This window comes from Planococcus citri, chromosome 2, assembly GCF_950023065.1.
Source record: "Planococcus citri chromosome 2, ihPlaCitr1.1, whole genome shotgun sequence".
Lineage (NCBI taxonomy): Eukaryota > Metazoa > Arthropoda > Insecta > Hemiptera > Pseudococcidae > Planococcus > Planococcus citri.
Window position 1 is genome coordinate 17,664,256 of NC_088678.1, and position 24,032 is coordinate 17,688,287.

The window sequence follows — 24,032 nt, forward strand, 5'->3', positions numbered from 1 at the left end:
ACTTGCCGAAAAGTTTTTTTTTTAGGAATAAAAATGCTAAAAAAATATTAAATACTTTTTTTTCAATAATTCTCAAAAGATTATGCCTATTGCTAACGTAAGATTGTCTAAGTCTTACTTTTTGCCAAAAATTAGTTTTTTTTGCCAGAAATTGCAAAAGTTTTAACTTCTTTGCCAAAAAGTAGAAAAATTAGTACAAACTTAACAATTAATGCAATCATAAACCAATATGGTGGAAGCAAATGCAAAAACCCTCTTGTTATCATCGTACTTGCTTTTGAATTAGCCAATATAATGAGACCACACCGCGTTTCTGTCGTTTTTTTGCAGCAAAATCCAGAGAATTCTCGTTTTTTGTTAGCAAAGTTTTGCCTTCTGCACAAAAAAAAAAGGCCAAGGAAAGGATTGTCGTTTTTTGCTGAAAATGTCAAAAAACCTACTTACTTTTTTTCAAAATGGTCGAAAAAATTCTCGTTTTTTTCCTGCGAAGTCTTGCCTTTTGCCAAACATTGTCGTTTTTTTTTTTTTTTTTTTGAAAAAGGCTCAAGATTGTTTTTTTTTGCAGAAAAATCCAAAAGACCAAATTTTTTTCGAAATGGTTCAGAATTCTCGTTTTTTGTATACAAAGTCTTACCTTTTGCCTAAAAATGTCAACATTTCTCGTTTACAAAAGTTGTTGACTCTTTTGAAAAATGGCTAAAGATTGTCGTTTTTTTTTTTTGCAAAGAAAACTTCAAAAGAGCTATTTTTTTCAAAATGGTCCAGAATTCCTGTTTTTTGACTAACATTGCGAAAATGTGTATTTTTTCCAATAATTTTCACGAAGGCCTGAAAAAGTCTTGCTTTTTGTAAAAAATTGACAAAAACTCGTGCCCTGGCGAAATGCTGTTGAAAACTTTTACTTACTTTTTTCCTAAAAATTACAAAAGAAAAAATCTTAAAACAGAGTTTGGATTCAAGCTGTTTTGCCGAAATGCTTTCTGTCTTGCTAAGATTGCCAAAATTTCGCTTTGAATTTTTTTTTTTTTTTGGTAAGTGGGTATTTTATTTGACAAAAATTGGAACGGCTAATTTTTTGCAATAATGTCAATAATTCTGGCTTTTTCAAAAATTGACAAAAATTGTCGCTGTTTTTGAAAAATGGGTAAAAATTGCGTTTTTTTTTTTTTTTTTTGGCAGAAAAATCCAGAAGGCCTCATTTTTTTCGAAATAGTTCAGAATTCTCGTTTTTTGCTCGCAAATGTCTTGCCTTTTGCCCAAAATTGTCAACAATTCTAAGACCTAAAGATTGTCGTTTTTTTTGCAGAAAATTCCAAGGCTTACCTACTTTTTTTCAAAATGGTCCAGAATTCTCGTTTTTGACTGCCATTGCTTGCCTTTTGCTAAAAATTGTCAACGATTGTCAATTTTTCAAAAATTGATCAAAAAATTGTCGGTTTTTTTCAAGAATGGCTAAAGATTGTCGTTTTTTTTTATTTTGCAGAACACTCCAAAAGAGCTACTTTTTTTCAAAATGGTGCAGAATTCTCGTTTTTTGACCAAAGTTGCGAAAATGTGTATTTTTTTCTCATTATTGCCATAAAGGCATGAAGAAGTGTTGCTTTTTGTCAAAAATTGACGAAAACTCGTGTTCTGGCGAAATGCTGCTGAAAACTTTTACTTACTTTTTTCCCAAAAATTACAAAAAAAAAATTGTCCTTAAGCTTTTTTTTTTTTGGTGTTTGTAATTACTTGATTATTACACCCGTCGTGTGAGATTTAAATCGAGTTGTAAAGGTCAAGTTTTTTAATTAGGTCTAAGAATTTTTTTAATTTTGGAAGGGTCGTCTGGTATGAATAGGCCATATGGATCTTTCGTCTGTTTGTAGGGATAGTCTGTGTTGATGTAAGGAGGGACAGCGAAATAGTAAGTGTTGGACAGATATAAGTTCTGACGTGTAGAACTGGCATGTGGGTTTTGGGGCCTTTTCATAGAGGTGATTGTGGGTGAGTTTTGTGTGGCCAATTCTCAATCTGGTTATAATGATTTCTTCAAGTCTATTTACGAGTAGTTGAGATAGATTTTTCCAAGGCTGAGTAGTTTTTTTGTGGTGAAAGAGTTTGTTTGATGTTTGGAGGGACCAACATTTTTTGGGTAAAGATAGATTTAAGGTCGTCAGCTGTGATAAATGTGAGAAGAGAAAGAGTAGTGGCGGATTTTGCATTTTTATCTACAATTTCATTTCTTGTGATTCCAACATGGCTGGGTACATACATAAATTGGATGAAGAAGTTTGAATTTTGTAAATCAAATAGACTTTTATGAATATTTTGCATTAGGGGGTTGGCCAGAAAATAGATTTTTGATAGCAGTTAGTGAGCGGAGGGAATCACTCTGAATTAAGAAAGACTTATTTTCTGATTCATAAGTAGGTAAATGTATCACAGAGGCAGTGGAAAATAGCTGTGAGTTCGGCAGTGTAGATTTAATTAGAGCAGTTATGGATTTTGAAATTTGAAATATTTTGAAGCTCGGAAGTTGTAAATTTAATGAAATTTTTAGCAAACCAAAAATTGTGGAGCTTCGAAAAGTTTTTAAACTTTAGAGTTGGAAAAAAAATTTATCATAACAAAATTTTGTTAATTTTTTGAAATTGAAAATCATACGTGTAGCCTCTTCAAATTGCAAGTTGAGCAATAAGTCATAATTGTCAACTTCGTTCATTTTCCGAAGTACAGGGTGTTCCAGAATAACCTTTCACATTTTGGTGAGCACTGATCTGCGTTCAAATGGTGTTAGGGGAATGGTAAAAGCGGTTCCAGGTAGCCAACACATGCCGAATTATGTTTCAGTATTAATTTTTTACCATGGAGAAGTGGACGGCTGTGCAGCGCGCTTTTATTGTAAAGGCCTTTTTCAAAAATAATGACTCTTACATTAGTGCAATTCGTGCCTTCCGCAAACATTTTAAACTTACCGGTAAAAGTGAAGTGCCATCGAGGCCAACAGTGAAATTATGGGTAAAAAACTTCGAGAAAACCGCTCATGCTTGTAAAAATAAGCCTACAGGTCGGAAAAGATCAGTAAGAACGCCAGAAACAACGGACCGAGTAAGGCATTCAGTACAGACTACCCCTACCACTTCAATACGTAAACGAGCGTTAAATTTAAAAATCAAACCAACTTCTCTGCAACGAATTTTATCTGAAGACCTCAGTTTCCATCCATATAAGATTTTAATCATTCAAAAGTTACAAAAAACTGATTTTGTGAGAAGAAAATCATTTGCCGAGGATATGCTTACAAGAATTGATACTGGTGAGATTCCATTGAACTCGTTACTCTTTACTGATGAAGCTCATTTTTATCTAAACGGTGATGTGAATAAACAAAATATGCGCTACTGGTCGACAGAGAATCCGATGATAATACACGAGAAACCTCTACACTCCGCTAAGTTGACTGTTTGGATGGGCGTGGCTAAATTCGGTATAGTGGGACCGTATGTGTTTGATGAAACGGTGAACGGTGAGAGGTATCGCAAAATGTTAAACGAGTTTCTCATTCCTGAATTGAAACGCAGACACAAGTATAGAGTTACTTGGTTCCAACAGGATGGCGCTACCTGTCATTCCGCAACGGACACGATTTCTTTATTGCGTGAGCATTTTGGTCATCGAATAATTTCGCTGAACACAGAAATTTCATGGCCACCTCGATCCCCTGATTTTTCAGTATGTGATTTTTTTTTATGGGGTTACCTCAAGTCAAAAGTATATCAAGATGATCCTAGGACTCTGAAACAGCTCCTAGATAATATTATTCGTGAATCAAGACTGATTAGAAGAGAAATGCTCAACAAAGTGTTCAATAATTTTAAAAAACGTTTGGTCGATTGTGTCAAAAATGATGGAAAACATCTTGGTGGAATAATTTTTAAAACTTAATTTATAATGAAAACTCAAATATATGGTCTAAAAACGGCACATTTCTACTTCATTTTGGTTATAAAAAAATTTCCGTAACCATTTTTCTCTCAGAGCTACTAATAAAACAAAAGTGAAAGGTTATTCTGGAACACCCTGTATTACCGAGCCCCATGGTCAAAATTGTATTTTGGCTCTCAAATTCTGAAAACGTATTTTGCCCCTTCAATTTTCAAAATAGGCAACCTAACACAAGGTCTCACTTTTTTATAAAATTGTTGTAGACTTGCACTCTTGCTTTTCAACAAAAATTGCTGAAAAGTTTTTTTTTTAGGAATAACCCTAATGTGTTGGTTTTTTGTGGCAAAAAATGCTAATAAAAATATTGAATACTTTTTTTTCAATAATTCTCAAATTGCTAACGTAAGATTTGCCAAAGTCTTACTTGTTGCCAAAAATTAGCTTTTTCTTTCCAGAAATTGCAATAATTCTCACTTCGTTGCCAAAAAGTTGTAAAATGAGTACAAAGTTGGCAATCAACGCAATCTTAAACCAATATAGTGGAAGCAAATGCAAAAACCATCTTGTAATCAGCGAATATTTTTGTAATTAGCGAATATTCGATTGCCTGTTTTGTTCTCTTTTGCCATATTTATTGTCTTATTGTTTTATTTTGGGTTGCTTGTTCGAGCTTTTTTCATTACCAAAATCTTTTTTAGAAAAAAAATTGGTTCGAGCATCCAAAACGTAGCTGGAAATGCGCTGACGTCATTTTAATGCTGATTTACGGTACAATTTGCGCCGGTTATTAGTTCACAATTCAGTATAGAAAGCAAATTAAACGTCCAAGTCCTACTGTTAGCAGCATTGCGGTAGGGAAAATAACATACAAGGAGAAGAATACCTACTCCTCGTATGCCTCGCCTCACCGACGAAGTTTTTTTTCCCTTTCATCATTTTCCATATAAGTTTGGTGGCCCAAGGACCGTTTGAATAGGTCGGAATAGTATTCAGTTTAAACATGTGGTCTCTTTTGTTCAAAAACATTAGTTTATAAAAAAATTGGAGAGATTGTCAAAATTGAAAAATTTGATTATTCAGCATCCAATGGACCAAAAAAGAAAAATTGAAGTTTAATGAGTGTCGAATGAGAAGTACTACCGCATTAATTAATAAAATTCGAAATAATTTAATCTAACTTCAAGTTTTGATTGTTTTTCATCTAAGAAAACATATTTCTGACTTCAAAACATCAAGTTATGGACCAAAACAGAAAATAATGATACTCTACATTTCTGAGATCTCACTTCACTTTTTCCACCACCTACCCCCCCACCCAACAAAATTTTCAATAGAGACGCAGAAACGGCCACTTTTAAGAAAACAGCTGGCTCCCTTCAAAGGTCAATAACTCCGGAATGAAGAGGTTTCGGTCCATGGTGTATATAACATTTTTTACTCCTATTTATGAGTGGAATACGTGGTTTTAATTTTTCATGTCTTATCCGAATCACCCTGTATGTGTATTGTCATGAAAGCCTGAAAAAGTCTTACTTTTTGCCAAAAATTGACTAAAAGTCGTGTTCTGGCGAAATGCTGTTGAGAAATTTTACTTACTTTAATTTTTCCCTGCTTTTGCGACATCTCTGAATATGGGAACACACAATCTAAACCTGAAGTAATAATAGTCCAAGTGCTGATTTCTTGCGTCTAAAGATGATGACTTGGCCCAGAATTCTCGTTTTTTGCTAGCAAAGTTTCGTCTTCTGCAAACCATACTTTTTTTTAAAAAAGTCCTGAAGTTCTCATTTTTCAAAAATTGACAAAAGGCTGAAGATTGTCGGTTTTTTTTTGCAATAACCTCCAAAAGAGCTATTTTTTTCTCGTTTTTTGACCAAAGTTGTGAAAAGGCGTATTTCTTTCTAATATCTATGTATTGTCATGAAGGCTTGAAAAAGTCTCACTTTTTGCCAAAAATTGAAAAAAGTGTTCTAGCGAAACGCTGTTGAAAACATTTACTTACTTTTTCCCTAAAAATTTACAAAAAAAATATGTAGTGATAGTTGACATAGTTATAATTAGCGCCACTGAGTAGAGGGAGAGGAGGAATTATTTGTTTTCCTATGCTAGTGAGTTCTAGAAATATCACCTTAGGAATATTTCCCTATTTGCCTGGATAGCTCAAGACTCTCTATCTAACCAATAACCTGATATAACTATGCAAAAACTTTGTAACGAACGTTGAAATAAAGACAACGTACATCACAATTTAAAGAATTTATTATAACGTATTTATGCATAGGACATCGGTTCTACCTATCGGTAGACTAAGTCTACTACAATCCGTCATAAGGAAGTGAAATGCATAATTTATAACTAGTTGTCACCCTAATACGTAAACTATCTAACTCCATTTTTGTAAATTGTTCAGGAAATGCGAAAAACAGCATTATCAACTATTGATGGGTGTTACATAGTTAAGGTTATTTATTATAGTAAAAAAAAAATTCTGGTAAAAATTTTTTTCACTTGACACCTTTTAAGCCACTTTGAGTGGAGTTAGATAGTTTTCTCGAATTCAAACGTGGATGGTACACCAATGAATTCACCTGAAGTAATTTTCAACATCGGAAGTTCCATACGAAGTGTTCACCTTTCAAATGGTGTTCATAACTCATTTTCATGTAACGTAAAAATGAAACAGTTTCACATAGCTAAATAAACAGTGCGTTATCCTTTAGTGGAGTTAGATAATTTTCCTGACTTCGAACGCGAATTGTACACCAATGAATTCGCCTAAAGTAGTTTTTAAGGTCGGAAGTTCCATATGAAGTGTTCACCATTCAGATGGTGTTCATAACTCATTTTTGAAAAAAAATGGAGTTAGATACTTTACGTATTAGGGTGACGAAGTGCTAGATGCACTTAATTAATTTCCTCGTAGCATTCTTCCTATTTAGGGAATGCTCACGAGTAGAAAAATAAGAAACCTATACACAAAATACACGATGAAGTCATGCAAATCACCATTGATAATATATTAGGTAGGCATGGAATTCTCCGATTCCACATACCTACCTATAACAATAATTAGTAATAAGCCAATTACCCTGATGATAAATGCGCTTTAACATTTACCTGAAAACTGTCCACATTGACCATCTCTATCTGGGGTCCTACCAAAACTAAGGACTTCGATGGCACCTTAACTAAACGAGATTTCACGTAACACTTCGCATAATTTACAGGTGTCCGGATACACCTCAAACTACCGAAAAGAACTCCAATACAATTGATCATCGGATCAATTGATTGTCTAAATCAAATTATATAATTTCACACGCGAGGTGTTAACAAATAAAAACTTATTACTAAAATGACGAAGAACCATCTTACTGCAGGAAACGGAACTAAGTGAAGAAAATGCCGCGGACTACTTGTATATATAATTTTTTGAGATAGTCACGTGACCAAAGGCTAAGATCTTTGTCAGCATTTTCCCCTATTTAAATAATCCACTCGCGGCCGCGAGCTCCATACAAAGACCCAACTTGTCATCATAAATCTGTCATTCAATTGATGACAAATTGCTAACTATTTTACCCTTCGTAAAGAACATGTTACCAAACTTTTCAGTTTAAGGGGTTCACAAAATCATCCCCCTTTAGGCGATGGAGGCAGTATGCCCTATATCACAGTGACCTTTCGAAGAGTTGTCCAAAATTCCAGCCGTTTTCCCGGAAAGCCTCTTGTCTTGCTAAGATTGTCAAAATCTTGCATTTCGGCAAAAATTAAAGAAAGTCTCGCTTTTAACTTTTTTTTTAAAGCAAATCGTTCAAAATTTAATTTTTTTTATGTAGGTATAATTCTAGAAAAATAAAATTATATTAATATGTGATACAGTATCCATAGGACGAAAGTTTATACAATGCATGTTAATTTTTTCCCAACTGGCTACACTGTTTCAAAGTTATGGTTACAAGGCCCCGTCTTTTACTCAAGTAATCGAAGTATGTACTATTGCTTTCTCTCACAAATAGGCAATAATTTTGCATTCGTTCAAAATCGCCAAAAGGTCTCGGTTTTCGCCATAAACTGGTAAAAATTTTCCCTTTTTCGCAGAAAACTTCTTCAAAAATTCACAAAGTTTCCTCCCAATATTACTCAAAAGTATCGCTTTTGCATTGCCAGAAAGTCTCGCTCTTCAGACATAATATCGCGAGAAATATTCGCCCGAGGTACCTTTTGCCAAAAACTGTCAACAATTGTCAATTTTTCAAAAGTTGAAAAAATTATCGGTTTTGGTAAAAATGTTCAACAATTGTCCATTTTTCAGAAATTGACTAAAATTGACATTTTTTTTTGGAAAAATGACTTAAGATTATCGTGAGCTACGTACTTTTTTGCAATGGATCCAAAATTCTCGTTTTTTGACTGCAATGTCTTGCCTTTTGCTAACAATTTTCGACAATTGTCCATTTTTCAAAATTTGACGAAAATTTTCATTTTTGTTTTTGAAAAATGGCTAAAGATAGTCGTTTTTTTTTTTTTTTGCAGTTAACTCCAAAAGAGCTACTTTTTTCAGAATAGTCCAGAATTTTCGTTTTTTTGACCAAAGTTGTGAAAAGGTGTATTTTTTTCTCATAATTGCCATAAAAGGCATGAAGAAGTCTTGCTTTTTGTCAAAAATTGACAAAAACTCGTGTTCTGGCGAAATGCTGTTGAAAACTTTTACTTACTTTTTTTCTAAAAATTACAAAAAAAATTTCTTTTGGCTGATGTCTATTCCAGCTGTTTTGCCGGAAAGCTCTGGTCTTGTTGAGATTGTCAGAATCTTGCATTTCGCCAAGAATTGAAAAAAATCTCGCTTTGAATTTTTTTTCTTTTTGTATTTATTTGACAAAAATTGGAACGGCCAATTTTTTGCAAAATTATCAACAATTCTCGCTTTTCCAAAAAAAAAGTAAAATTCCAAGATTTACCTATACTTTTTTTCAAAATGGTGCAGAATTCTCGTTTTTTGACTGCAATTGCTTGCCTTTTGCTAAAAATTGTCAACGATTGTCGTTTTTTTCAAGAATGGCTAAAGACTGTAGGTTTTCTGCGCAGAACACTCGAAAAGAGCTAGTTTTTTTTCTTCAAAATTGTCCAGAATTATCGTTTTTTGACCAAAATTGCGAGAAAGTGTATTTTTTCCAATAATTGCCATAAAGGCATGAAGAAGTATTGCTTTTGCCAAAAATTGACAAAAACTTGTGTTCTGGCGAAATGCTGTTGAAAACTTTAACTTACTTTTTTCTTAAAAATTACAAAAAAAATAATTCACAAAACACGATATCAATAATTCAAAAAATATTATTGAAAATAGAAAAAAAATCCAAAAAAAAACATATTATTGAAAAAATAAAAAAATCGAGTAAATAGCGAAATGGCTCACCTACTTGGTGAAAGATTCGCTGTTTGAATCGTTGTTTTTGGAAATAAATTATTAGCATAAATTACGCAGATGAGTAGATTGAATTAACTATAGATGATAATTCATTAGTAAATAAAGTATAGCTATTAAAATAAGCAGAAATACAATGCGAAGTATAATAAAATGAAGCAAGATGAATATAAAATTCAAAAGTAGACTTACAATTAGATTTACAACACATGAAAAAAAAAATGGTGAATTCGTACACGTAGAATAAAATTGAAAAACATTAGGGGTACTTCTTGCATCGAGCGATTAGATTAATGGCATTTAATGGAAGATGTAACAATCGATCGCTGCCAATTGACATTTAGTTTCAAAGGTAAGAGAATAACGACGTCCATAAACAAATAGGTAGGTACTAAGTAGGTATTCCTTACAAGAGAAAAACAAACACTCGAACATGCGAAAATGTTACCTCGTATAAAACAATACGAAAGCTAATACCGATCCTAGAATAATGGACATCTTTGGTACTGCCATTGCACTGGAGAAAAAAGGATAGAAAAAGTCTGTCGGAAGTTTAATTTCGTAAGTAGGCGGTTCGGCGAAAATCCTCAACGGAGAGTTGGTGACGTCGTGGAAATTCACGGAAAAAGATATCTTGATTTTGTTCGTTTTCAGAATACTCCTATGCGATGATTTTCCACTCACTTTAACTCCCATTATAATTTGCTGAGGGTCGTCGTAGTCACCGACGATCGAATGCAGGATTACCATTTTCATCGCTGTTACTAATCCGTGGCACGAATCGTTGAGTATATTCGATGGCAGATCTAATAAAATTGGAGCCCATTTTTTCTTATCGGTGGTATCCGGATCGCCAGTCGTGGATATGTAGACGTTCGATAGGTTTATACTGAGACCGAATATTATATCGTAAATCTGGTCGACAAAAAACAAACAAAATGAATGGATTTCAAGATAAATAGGTACCTACCTACCTAACTAGGTTTTTCAATAATCATACGAAGAAACTCACCTCATTCTGAAGTGCTTCGCAGCTTTCCATAGTTCTCGAAACTGGCACATCGAGAAAGCAATGGGTATAAAGATTCTCGCGAAATTTGATATTTTCCCTTTGCAATTTTAAACAAGAACCGTCGCTATTGGTACGAAATACGGTTAACCAATCGTGCCTATTGTAACTCATCTTCATGCTTTCCATAGTCTTATTATCTTTCAGCGCTTGGTAGACTTTATAGCCGGTGATGATAGGCCTTTCCAGTACATACCCTGGGTATCCACTGAGCTGGAACGAGTGACCCTGACCTGCCCAGTGGTAACTCAATTTGAAGCTCAGAGCCCACAAAAGATTCTCTTTGAAGACAATATCACCCAGTTGAAGATAAAGAAAGACCGATGTTATGCCTTCGGTACCATTATGGTGTATGGCATAGTGGACTGAAGAGACAGCTTGCTGGCAGATTTTACTCGAGGATGAGTACGAGGTTAGCTTCGTTGATGAGTTGATTTTAAGGCACGTTAGGGAGTCGTCAGTTTCGCAAATGAATGTCGTTACGTTGATACAGTTGTGTTGCGAACAGTTCTAGAGAGACAGAAGTTCAATCAGAACGATATGTATATAATTATTATCCACTAAGTATTGAAGTAGGTAAGGTAGGTGGTACTCGGACTTACAGAAGTTGTATTCATCAAAACAGGGTTTGATACGAAAGAAAAATTTTGAAAATAATTAGCTGCGTTGAAAATGGATAAATTATTGCTGCAGTCGCTGGCCGATACATTTGTTACACGATGAGTACAAGTTTCTTCGAAATCTTCGAGGTATTTCATTATTCCCTTATGCGAGCAGTCTCGTGACATTATTGTGGATTTAGGAAGCTCTGCCATAATAATACGTAGATCGTCGTTAATATTCAGGTACAAAGATTATTCTAATTAGGTACCTAATGAAAGTGCAAGAAATACTGACGAAAAAATTGCACCGATTCTCCATCATGGATCCAAACAGGAGACGATAGCTCATAAGGTTCGAAACTTTGATCAATTTCTGGTTCTTCCGGAGGTGCGATTGGAAACGACCAGCTGTAAGCTTCTCTGTTTCTGAGTAATTTATCAACATTCGAAGGTTCTTCTGCAATCTGCCGAACGAAAACATCATCTCGATAATTATTTTAATGATACAAAAGAAAAGGAATAATTGAAGAGGGGAAAAAACCAAGGTATTATACCCGATGATGAGGATAAAAGTGTCTACTGTACAGATTATCTTTCACGACGCATAATAGGGGTGAGTTTAGTATTTTAGTAGGACAATATTTATCGTCTTCGGCGCTCTTCACTCCGACACAATTCTTGAATACGTCTCGATTCACGTGCGAGCAATCTCGATCACAGCAACAATTCATATCACAACTGCCCCTCTAAAATCAAATAATACGAATTAAATTAAGTCTAGGATTTGAATATCGTGTAGTATGACACAAAAATGGCTCACAGCGATTCAATGAACCGGTTTAGAAATCTGATCAGCAAAAATGGTTCAATTTTTCACACTCTACAACAAACTTATGTTTCAAACTTTTTTTCTCTATTCCCAATTTTTAGGTGATTGTCAGAAACTGGTTGCTGAATACAAACCAATGAACCGGTTTCAAAATGTGATTGAACACAATTGTCATGTGTAATTTTTCAGGCCCCACAACTTTTGGTTCAAACTTTTTCCACTATCGACAATTTTTGGGTAATTTTTGGTAAATCGCTGCGAATTAATGAACCGGTTTCAAAATCCGATCAGCGAAAATGGTTCAATTTTTCACACTACAACTTTTGTTTCAAGATTTTTTGTCTATCTTCAATTTGTAGGTGATTGTCAGAAACTGGTTGCTAAATGCATAATTGCATACCAATGAACCGGTTTCAAAATGGGCAATTTTTCATGCCCCACAATCAAGTTTTTTTCTCGATCTTGAATTTTCAAGTAATTTTTTGGTAATTGGTTGCAAATCATGAACTGGTTTCAAAAACCGATCAGCAAAAATGGTTCAAATTTTAGGTTATTGTCAAAAACTGGTTGCTGGATGCAAACCAATGAACCGGTTTCAAAATGTGATTGAACACAGTTGTGTAATTTTTCATGCCCCACAACGTTTGTTTCAAGTTTTTTTCTCGATTATGAATTTTTAGGTAATTTTTGATAACTGGTTGCAAATTATGAACCGGTTTCAAAACCTGATCAGCGAAAATGGTTCAATTTTTCACACTCCACAACTTCTGTTGTAAGCTTTTTTCTATATCTTCAATTTTTAGTTGATTGTCGAAAACTGGTTGCTAAATGCAAACCAATGAACCGGTTTCAAAATGTGATTGAATACTATTGGGTAATTTTTCATGCCCCACAACTTTTTTATTCAAGCTTTCTCCCGATGATCTTGAATTTTTAGGTAATTTTTGATACCTGGTTGCAAATTATGAACCGGTTTCAAAATCCGATCAGCGAAAATAGTTCAATTTTTCACGATCTACAACTTTTGTTTCAAGCTTTTTTATCTAGAATTTTAAAGTAATTTTTGATAACTGTTTGCAAACTAAGAACTGGTTTCAAAATCCGATCAGCGAAAATGTCCAATTTTTCACGCTCTACAAATTTTGTTTCAATTTTTTTTCTCTATTTCCAATTTTTAGGTGAATGTCGAAAACTGGTTGCTAAATTCAAACCAATGAACCGGTTTCAAAATGCGATTCAGCTGAATTGTGTTATTTGTCATGTCTTACAACTTTTTTTCAAGATTTTTTTTCTATCACTAATTTTTAGGTAATTTTTGATAACTGATTGCAAATTGTGAACCAGTTTCAAAATACAATCAGCAAAATTTGTTCAATTTTTCATGCTCTACAACCTATTGTTTCAATTTTTTTTCTCTATCTCCAATTTTTAGGCGATTGTCAAAAACTGATTGCTAAATGTGAACCAATGAAGCGGTTTCAAAGTGTTATTGAACACAATTGGGTAATTTTTTCATGCCCTACAACTTTTGTTTCAAGCGTTTTTCTCGATCTTGAATTTTTAGGTAATTTCTGATCTCCAATTTTTAGGTGATTGTCAAAAACTGGTTGCTGAATAATACAAACCAATGAACCGGTTTCAAAATGTGAGTGAACACAATTGGGTAATTTTTCATGCTCCACAACTTTTGTTTCAAGCTTTTTTCTCGATCTTGAATTTTTAGGTAATTTTTGATAACCGGTTGCAAATTATGAATCGGTTTCAAAATCCGATCATCAAAAATGGTTCAATTTTTTACGCTCTACAACTATTGTTTCAAGTTTTTTTCTCTGTCTCCAATTTTTACGTGATTGTCAAAAACTGGTTTGCTAAATGCGAACAATGAACCGGTTTCAAAATATGATTGAACACAATTGGGTAATTTTTTCATGCCCTACAACTATCGTTTTAAGCTGTTTTCTCGATCTTGAATTTTTAGGTAATTTTTCATAACCGGTTGCAAATTATGAACCGGTTTCAAAATCCGATCAGCAAAAATGGTTCAATTTTTTACGCTCTACAACTTTTATTTCAAGCTTTTTTCTCTATCTTCAATTTTTAGGGGATTGTGAAAAACCGGTTGCTGAATGCAAACCAATGAACCGGTTTCACAACGTGATTGAACACAAATGTGTCATTTTTCATGCCTCACAAACTTCTGTTTCAAGCTTTCTACTCTATCACAAATTTTTAGATAATTTTTGATTTCCAATTTTTAGGTGGTTGTCAAAAACTGGTAGCTAAATGTAAACCATATGAACCGGTTTCAAAATGTGATTGAACACAATTAGGTAATTTTTTCATGCCCTACAACTTTTGTTTCAAGCTTTTTTCTCGACCTTGAATTTTTAGGTAATTTTTGATCTCCAATTTTTAGGTGGTTGTCAAAAAAAATGTTGCTAAGTACAAGCCAATGAACCGGTTTCAAAATGTGATTGAATAGATTGTGTAATTTTTCGCGCTCTACAACTTTTATTACAAGCTTTTTTTTCTATTTACAATTTTTGGGTATTTTTTGTTAACTGGTTGCAAATCAATGAACCAGTTTCAAAAAATTCATGTTTTTGTCGCCTTAGTGTGTAGAATGCATTGCGCCAATAAAAACCAGTTTGAATTTTTTTGACCAAACCGGTTTTTCAATGTGTGGACACCCAGTGCATTGGCTTGAAATTTTCAAGGTCGCTTTTGAAACCCCATATTTTTCCCTCCTCAACGCCTCTTCATTCATCTCTCAAGCTCTTTCCCCTTAAAAATAAAATCCACTGGTCACTACCAGGGCTGTAAGGTAATTTATGTTGGTAAATTACGTCGGTATTTTACGGTATTTTACCAAAAGTTTATTACCGTATTTTACCATAATTTACCAAAAAGCCAAATTAACACTTTTTTTTCATCTTTCCTTCATAAATCTCCAAATTTCCATGGAAATTTATGATTTGAAAGTTGCCAAAAATTTTCCCCATAAATTTCCAAAAAATGTCCATGGAAAATTTCCTATAATCTCTAATAACACCTTAAACAGATGAAACTTTACTTCAGATGCAGGTCAGAAGTTCAGAACTTCGAAGTCAAACTACAAAAAATAACTCTTCATATCCAAATTACTAAAATACCATAAATACCGTAGAATAGCGTATTTTACCACCGTATTTAATAAATTACGGTAATTTAACAACCCTGCTCACTACTTTTGTGTCATACTGTGTAATAGAGGCTGTAAATAGGCACAGGTACGAGTAGGTGGTAGAAGTACATACCGTCACATCGCATTCGCAGTCTTCGCTATAATTAATCTGGTATTTCGTATTGGTGGATTTATTTTCGACGTTTGCCGATGATTGATTATTATGTTGATTACTCGAATCCGAGATATTATTATTCGAAATCGACGTATCATTCAAATGAAAAATATTTATGATCGTATCGTTTGCAGAATTCGTTTCGGTTACGTTATATTTCCATTTATCGGTCAAGTTGGTTTTATCTGTTTCGGTTTCCGCTACTGCTGTTGTTATTGTTGTCGTATTACATGAACTATCAATATCGCAAACTTGGTTACCACTTTCAGTACTGGTGATGATTTTTTCATCGGCGTGTACCAGAGTAATTTGTAGAAAAATATAGAACACGGCGAGAAACATCACTCCGTTGATCGGTTTACTACGTTTCGACGCCGTATTTTGCGAAATTACGCAATATTACGCCAAGTTCCAAATGCACTGTGCCCATCGCTTCGGTCTGCAACCTGTATCGGTCGTTACCGGAATAAATCAAGTCTAATGAACGTAGTTGAACTCCTCCGCCTAAGAAATGTCTACGAAATTCTTCGTGAACGGTTCCTATCGAATGAAAATGACAATATTTGTAGAAGAAGAGTTCTTAACATTGTGTACAATAATATAGGTACATGTAGTTCTACGTACCAATAGGTCGCCATGTATAGCATTCGATTTTATGGGTACCAGGAGTGGTAGGAATATGACAAAATCCGTAACCGTAGATTTGACTTCGTCCGTATTTATCGTAATAGTAAACTTGTACGTGAATTTTTGGCCAACCTGAGAACAAATGAATGATTCAGGTGCCTGTATGTATACACGAGATAAGTACTTAGGCAGAAGATTGATCATACCTTGAGGTCCTTTAGTAGCGTAATGAACATCTATCGGATGACACCACCATGAAATATTTCCATAAGCTGGATCATCGATTTGTGTTTGGCCTTCTTTCACACCGGAAACTAACTTCCAACCGCCTCCTATAAGGTTGTGAAATGGTACTCGAATTTAACACCGATGAACGCTTCAGATGAACTATAATTACGTTAGGAATCACGTACCTGCATGTAAGCTCCACTTGCAGAATAAACTTTTACTTGGAAAATCACTAGCACCCGAAATTTGTCCGATAATATGAACTTCTGCCATTGATAAACTGCAATATTATATTCGAGAAATTGTTTTTGTTTATTTTGGTTGTCATGGTGATGAGCAAGCGAGCTAGCGTTCGATGTGATCCTAACAAGAACGGTCTTATTTTACACGTGTTTTGTTCTGGTCCAGTGATGGGATATTGAAATGTTGTTTTTTCCCACTCGCCAGCTCGAAATTTCCCATTTTTTCCCACACGTCGTACCAAAAATTCTCTCATTTTCCCCTCAAATTGCAAGTCAAAACGAAAAACTCTTACTTACTCCTTTTTTATTCAAATAATACATGTATAGGAAAAATAAGGTGAAAAATCGCAATAAAAAAACATTTTCACCTAGCCAAGATTTTTTTGCAGGAAATTGTCGAGGGTGACCCCCTGAATAATTCCTAAGAGCTACCACCCTGTACCCCTCTTGCTAATTTTTTTATCGGGGGCTGAACCCTCTCCCCAATGGGTTTTTTGCAGTTTTCTCCTCAAGGGTTGATTTTACGTCAAAAACAGTACAGTACTTTTTTGTTTTACGTCAAATTTCTGATCTAGTGATATATCAACTGTCCTTCTACCCCCAAGGGGGGTGGGGCTAGAACTATTTAAATGAGAGGGGTTTTCTAAAAAACACAAAAAAGCTATCGGCGCGTAGGAGGAGTGAAATGACCCCCGAGAGCGTTCGGGTTGATACTAGGATGGAAGGTGGGTACCATCGAGAAACTACCGCGTGAAATATTTCAGATCCACGCCACCTCCCCTTTTTGGGGAACCCCCCTTTTTTGTAATTTCAATAACACGGTTCTCAGCCTCATTTTAACCGATTTTGAAAATTTTTCTGGAAGTTATGTATACCCTTAGTAGGTATCCCCACAAGAATTTTCAACCTCCTCCCCTCATATTTACCCCTCAAAATGGCGTTTTTTTCATTTTTTTATGCCTATTAAGAATCAAGATTGAGAGAGGTACAATTTTGGAAACACGTTTTTTGGATCTATTTGTGGCCCCAAATATCATTTACTATATTAGAAAGTTTTGCTTTGGTGCGCCGTGGTGAAAACTTGGAATAATGTATCTTAGGGGGGGGGGGGGTGGGGGTGAAATGGGAATTTTGAAAAAAATAACTAATAATGAGTAGGGTATCGTTTTCACATGATTCGATACCGCTGAGCACGAATATGACCTCAGATTTTCTGCTACACTCACCTAGCTCTCTCCAAAGCCCCTCAGCCCTCTCAATTTTCACTATTTTTGAAAATAAATATCATTTTGATGACATTGGTGTCGTTTTCACATGATTCGATACCGCTGAGCACGAATATGACCTCATATTTTCTGCTACACTCACCTAGCTCTCTCTAGCGCCCCTCAGCCCCCTCAATTTTCACTATTTTTGAAATACTTACAGTTATTTTGAAGACATTGTGCTCAGTGGTATCGAACCATATGAAAACGAGACTAATGTCATCAAAATAATATTTATTTCAAAAATAGTGAAAATTGAGGGGGCTGAGGGGCTCTGGAGAGGGCTAGGTGAGTGTAGCAGAAAATCCGAGATCGTATTCGTGCTCAGATGTGGTTTTTTGATTTAAAACATGAAAAAAAGTTCTAATAGGTGAAGTTGACCCATGACCCATTTGACCCCTATTTTTACATATCTGTTGAAAAAGTTTTTAAAAACCCTTTCACTCAATGAAATGATAAACTCCTCACAAAAAAATCAAAATTCGAAAAAATTCAAAAAATGAACGAAGTTTTTTTTTTGTTGTGAGTGTAATTTTTATCAACTTATTCAAGAAATACGTCAGAAAGATGTCAAAATAAGACAACTGAATAAATTTAAACTTTTTTTGATGTTTGAAATTGGAAATTGAATTTTTTCGAATTTTGATTTTTTTGTGAGGAGTTGATTTTATCGAGTGAAAGGGTTTTTTAAAACTTTTTCAACAGATACGTAAAAATGGGGTTCAAATAGGTCAACTTCACCTATTAGAACTTTTTTTCATGTTTTAAATCAAAAAATCGCATTTTTCGCAAACTTTCAATTTTTTTAAATTGACTTTAAGACATAATGCCATCACAATTTTTTAATATGTTGTTCAGCATGAAAGGTTGTCCATAATATATTTTTTTCAGAATTTTTGAGAGTCGGAACGATATGAAAACTTTGTTTTGAAACTTTTCTAGCTAATTTTTCGTACGAAAAAAGTGGCAACACCGAGTAATCCACTACTGAAATGGATGATATTTTAGGTTCACTGAAAACTTTGACACCCCCTGGCTGCCTTTAAAATTGGGCTAGAGGGCTGCGATCTGCGCCATTGGTCGTCCCTTCGGAAGGTCTTTCCACAGGAAAAATTTGAAAAAAATCGCCGAACCCCTCCTACCACTTCTTGGTTCAATTGACGTGGAATGGCCCAGCATCAATATTTACCACTGACCATTGGTATTTTTTTTTTTTTTTTTTTTTTTTAATGAAAAAAAAACACTTACTTACTTACTTGGGGAAAAACGAGAAAAAATGAGAGTATCGATAACACTCAAAATTTTTTCCCATTTCAAGGCCAATTTCTTTAAAATTCCCTCTTTTTCCCTTTTTTCCACGCAATTCCCACATGACTTGAAAAATCCTATCCCACAATGTGGGAAAAATCCCATCACTGTTCTGGCCCTGATTCCGGAACTTCTGTTTCGACCTGTAAAGCTGCAAACAGAAAACGATTAATTGATGAAGCAATCATCATAATTATTGTGAAACTTGAAACCAAAAATAAATTGTAAAAAAGTAAAATCGTATATCAAATCATATTTCAATTTCATGAGATGCAACCTGGAATTGGAATGGAAGTTGGAACTCGACCAGGCCACATCTCACAATAATATGCTTGAAAAAATGGCAAAATTGAAAAATTGAAAAATCGTTCAAAAAAAAATACCTACCTATTTACATGATTTCCAGTGCTGCCGGATAAACACACGCAAAAGCAAAACTAATGACTGAAAAAGTGAACATAATTTTTTCTCTTTTTTTTCGATGAAATTGAGTCTAAAAAATTGAAAAAATATTAAAATTTCAAAAGTATCCAGCATAAATAGCATAATCAATAAAAATGTAAAACGGAAAGATGAAATGATCCAATTCGTAAACACTGGCTAGAGCGATCCTACAGGTGACTGGGTGCGAAGCCCGAATCGAGTTTGGTAGGATAACTGTTATCAACGAAACTGTGGCTATATTTTATTTGTATTTATTATGAGTACGTTATTTCGGGAGGAGGTGTCGATGCCCGAGCTCTCCACTATTATATATGGATATTTTTAATTTGAAAAACAAAAACCAAAACAAAAGAACTAAAGTATATAGTTTCTCAATCAATTGCGAAAATTCTCACCTTAGGTAATCGTAATATTAAAGTAAAATCAATAGTACTATTGGTAATTATCAAGATGTCAAGATTTCAGATATAGGTACAGTTCAACGAACGTGTGTAGCCTACCTAGCTCTAAAATTAGACAGTGATTAGTTTCATAACAATTTCAATGGTTTTATTTTGATAATACTTTTAAAATTGACGAGTCTCTACATCATTTGACCAAATGATGTCTAACCTGATTACTTCTTGTCCTTAGTATAAAACATCGACTCTTTTATTATTCCTTAAATTCGACTTTCCTATACGATTATATTCCCCACACAAGTGAAAAAAAAATTGGCAGGTACTTATAGGTACTATGACAAATAAATTCTTATAAAAAATTTGAAAAAAATTACATATTATATACAAGTGTTGATTTTTACTCGGTGATAAAATATCAAATTATTCCTTCGTAACATTCTGAACTTGAATCCTCCGAATCGTCATATTTGCCGAGTAAATCTATCAAACGATTTTCGACTGGATAATTCTCCGGAACACGACCACCGTAATTAATCTGTAAATTTAAATCGAAGTTTTAATAATTTCGATTATTCATTACTCTGTTCTATAATGATCATCGTGTGAAAGGCTTACTTTCGTTACACATTTAGGGTTTCCATCGGCATCAGTCATTGTACCTCCATAATGAGCTGGTAATTGATCGGCTTCGACTCGTTCTAATAAATCTTGCTTAGCTTTGGCAAATTCTGACGCTTTATACAGTTTAATATGAGGTTTAAGATTACCCAGATAACTGGACATCATACTAAACGCTAATTTGAAAGTCGAAGTAACTGAAAAATCGATTCAAAAATATTAAAATCCAATATACCTATCAAGTATAGGTAGTAGGGTGCTCCTTATTTGTATGGTGAAAAAAAATTTCGATTTTTTTTCGCTCCCACCCCCCTCCCCAAAAACATGACCCCGGGTGAGAAAATAATACCCTGAAAATCTCAGACCCCTAGGTGAAAAAAAAGTCGTGCCGGCCCCAATTTTCCCATAATATGAAAAAATCGAAGTATCAGGCAAAATTTTCAAAATTGTGAACTTTCTAGTTCCAACACCTCAGTCAAGTCCCTACTTACGTAAAATCAACATATATACCAATTTTAGCCCCCTATCACCACCCAAGACTAACCAGTGGATTAGAGGGGAGAGCTCATATTTATGCCTACATACTAGTGAAAAAATATTTAATGACGCCCTAAATTGTTGTCGGGTTCCACGAAAAGAACTTCTTCAATCACGTTAGTAAAAATGAATCGTGCTAGGGAGCACGCCTCTCCCCCCTCCCCCATCTCAAAATATAAAAGAAATCAGAAAATTGAAATTTTTACTTTTTTTCACTTCTAAATCCTTGGGTTTGGTCTATTTTCATTTTAAATACTGTTAAATATTTTATGACCTGTCTACATGATGAAAATGTGAAACTTGTCTATGCCTACTTCCCCAGAAAATGAAAAAAAGATGAATATTATTACATTTTTTTCTTCCATATACTCATCCTTGGATTTGGTCGATCTTCATCAGAAAAGCACTACCTACGTCAGACTTTTAAAAACTTGTAGAAAAAGGACAAATTTCTGAATTTTGACTTTGAGAAACATTGAAGTGGACGTTTTGTAATAGAATTAATTTATGTCAAATTTACACAGAAGACTTATTGACGTTCTGATATTTTGTAATGTAAGACTTGAAAACTTGGAAAAAATCGTCAAGAATCTCCATCAATGAGATTTAATTTTCAAGTTTAAAGCAAAAAAAAACAAAAAAAAAACAGAACCATGACTTGAAACTATCATTGCAGAGGAGACTTCACCTCCACTCCAAAAAAAAAATCAACTTTGTGGATCTCTATCATCTATGTAGGTGGTGAGCATTGTAGAGAGGACTGACAAAAGGTTTTTCTGGAAAAAAGAATTATCTAAAAGCATTCTGCACATATGTAGATGAAAAATGTTCACCTAATTACTAGTACCTATAGACATAAATTTTCATCTTTCCCCATATTCTTAAATTTCGAGGGTCTCATAAAAATGGACCACCATCATTTGGAGTACAAAAGGGTGCTTTTCTTGAAAAAGTGGTTACCTAGAAGTACTCTGCTCAGAAATGTAACATTATCAAAAAATTTGTATAGATATGAATTTTTCATTTTTTTGTTGATTTTTTTTCAACTTTGAGGGGCTTTAAAGGTAATCAACATGATTTGGGAGACCAAGGGGAAGGGTTTTCTTGAAAAAGTGTTTATTTAGAAAGATTCTGCACATAAATAGAAAATTTTCAAAAAATTTCTACAGACATCAATTTATAATATTTTTTTATTTTTCCCGAATATGAGGGGCTCTATGCAGGAGAGCCAAAATCATTTGGGGGTCCAACAATGGTTTTTTCTTGAAAAGGGGGTTATGTAGAACAATTCTAATGTAGAAATGAGATATTTTCATCAAATTTTCCTTAACTTTGATTCATTATCATTTTTTGTGATTTTTTCAACTTTGAGGGGCTCCTTACTAGGGGTCAATATGGTTTGAAGGGCCCGGGAAATTTTTTTCTGAAAAAGGGAATTATTTAGAAACATTTTAGTGCAGAAAGAAAAAATTTTCATAAATAGAACTTTTTTTGATTTTTTTTTTGATTTTTTCCCACTTAGGGGGCTACATGGCACCATTTTTTCTACAGATAGGGGGAAAATAAAAAATAGGGAATTATTTTCTCACCAGAGGTCATGTTTTTGGGGGATAGGAGCTACAAAATTCCAACTTTTCAAAATAAGGAGCACCCTAATACTTATATCAAGTATAGGTATAGCTTCGTTGAAAACACATAATTTTACCATTAAGTAGAAAACAATGTTTCATAGAATCCGGATAGTTGTCTTGGTACATTTGTGTCAGTCGTCTACCCAGAATTTTGGCTGAAATTTGCAATAATATTATTAGATCGTGAATATTTTGCAGTCCTAGTTGCAGTTGCTTAGATTTCAGCACAAACCTTCGCTTAATTTTGTCGTCAATTTAAAATGAAATCCGGTCATATCGATAATGAGAAGAATTTTACCGGCATTTGGGCCAAATTCCGAAAATCGTTGTCGGGCTAGTATTTGATAATATTCGAATACTTTCAGAGTTCCGGTGATAAATTCGTCGCTTCCGACAAGATTCAAAATTCCTGGAGCGTCCAGGTCAGAAAAAGGCACGATAACGACAGGAGCACCTTCTTTGTCAAATCCACTCAAACCGTGAGTGAAATATCGCTTAAAAAGTTCCGGTAATTCGAGGTTTTTTAATTTATCCACTTTCCATTCTCTGCGCCATTCGATCGACTGAAATATATGTACAATAAAACAATGGAGAATTTGAATTGGTGGACTATCAACGATCAGTTACAATCTAATGTAAGTGTAAGTAGGTATGCTGGGTATCGAACTCACTTTTCGTAACATCTGCTCCGCTTTGTCTACATCAAATTTATTATCTATACCACAAAATAGCAGAATTATGAGGATATAAATTAAAATTTCTACAATATTATTACATTTTAAACCAGAACCTATCAACTAAAAACTAACCTCGTAACCACCTCAACAAATATTCACTGTCTTGGTAATCTTCGGTCAAACAGTCTCGTACTCGTTCACGAAGCTGTTAGAAAAAAAAACGCTGTAATTGATTATTAGGTATATATGTAGATATCTACGTACTTTTCTGAAGTTATAGGTACCCGTTATTGGTACCTACCGAATAGAATTTTAATTAAATTAAGTACTTTCAAAAGAGCGTCTCTTTCACTTTGCTGACTTCCGATTTCTTTGCTGGTCACTTCGTGGGAAACGTAAGTTAATAAAAGCAAACCGATGGTGATCATATCTTTGCCGGATACAAATGGAATCTAAGACCATAGGTACATTAAAAATGAAAAAATAAAGCAAATTCCATTCGCTGAATATAAACTTAAACTATAAATGCGAATATTGCGAATAAATTTCAACGAGTTATCAAATACCTACATAATTATTTTAAAAATAAATTAAACAAGAAAAGTAGGTAAGAAATTACTTTCGATAGTTCGAATAATTCGTGCAGTATACTTGCGCAGAGAAAATGGGTGAAAACGAAAATTTTATTTGATTCATTTATCTTGAAAAACTAGCTCGATAAAAGAAAAACTTGCCAGAATTTTAGAGTTTTTAAAAAACCTAGTATTTTTCATCACAGCGGGAAATATCTGTTTAATACCCAATTACCCATATCTAATCTTTTTCTTCCATCAACATGGTATCACATACCACGAGTCGATATTT

The 24,032-nt window shown here is 34.1% G+C and overlaps 3 protein-coding genes and 1 long non-coding RNA gene across 6 annotated transcripts in view; 1 reads left to right on the forward strand and 3 right to left on the reverse strand.

Annotated features, from left to right (window-relative positions):
- The window catches only part of LOC135834839 (uncharacterized), a 174,201-nt gene that overhangs the window by 34,102 nt on the left and 116,067 nt on the right, over window positions 1-24,032 (forward strand). The gene's annotated exons all lie outside the window — the stretch shown is intronic.
- tctn (tectonic) lies at window positions 9,339-15,532 on the reverse strand. Its single transcript, XM_065348796.1, has 6 exons — window positions 15,149-15,532; window positions 11,578-11,769; window positions 11,319-11,487; window positions 11,024-11,229; window positions 10,365-10,931; window positions 9,339-10,267 (listed from the first exon to the last, which is right to left on the reverse strand). The coding sequence occupies exons 1-6, from the start codon at window positions 15,530-15,532 to the stop codon at window positions 9,797-9,799; spliced, it is 1,989 nt and encodes a 662-aa protein (XP_065204868.1). The 3' UTR covers window positions 9,339-9,796.
- Window positions 15,552-17,262, reverse strand: B9d2 (B9 domain-containing protein 2). Its single transcript, XM_065348797.1, has 4 exons — window positions 16,231-17,262; window positions 16,024-16,149; window positions 15,815-15,949; window positions 15,552-15,730 (listed from the first exon to the last, which is right to left on the reverse strand). Exons 1-4 carry the CDS (start codon window positions 16,316-16,318, stop codon window positions 15,552-15,554), a joined length of 528 nt encoding a protein of 175 aa, XP_065204869.1. The 5' UTR covers window positions 16,319-17,262.
- LOC135834835 (SEC14-like protein 4) lies at window positions 19,828-23,976 on the reverse strand. Its single transcript, XM_065348803.1, has 8 exons — window positions 23,788-23,976; window positions 23,498-23,620; window positions 23,301-23,373; window positions 23,163-23,206; window positions 22,724-23,054; window positions 22,566-22,646; window positions 20,321-20,520; window positions 19,828-20,240 (listed from the first exon to the last, which is right to left on the reverse strand). The coding sequence occupies exons 2-8, from the start codon at window positions 23,594-23,596 to the stop codon at window positions 20,121-20,123; spliced, it is 948 nt and encodes a 315-aa protein (XP_065204875.1). The 5' UTR covers window positions 23,597-23,620; window positions 23,788-23,976; the 3' UTR covers window positions 19,828-20,120.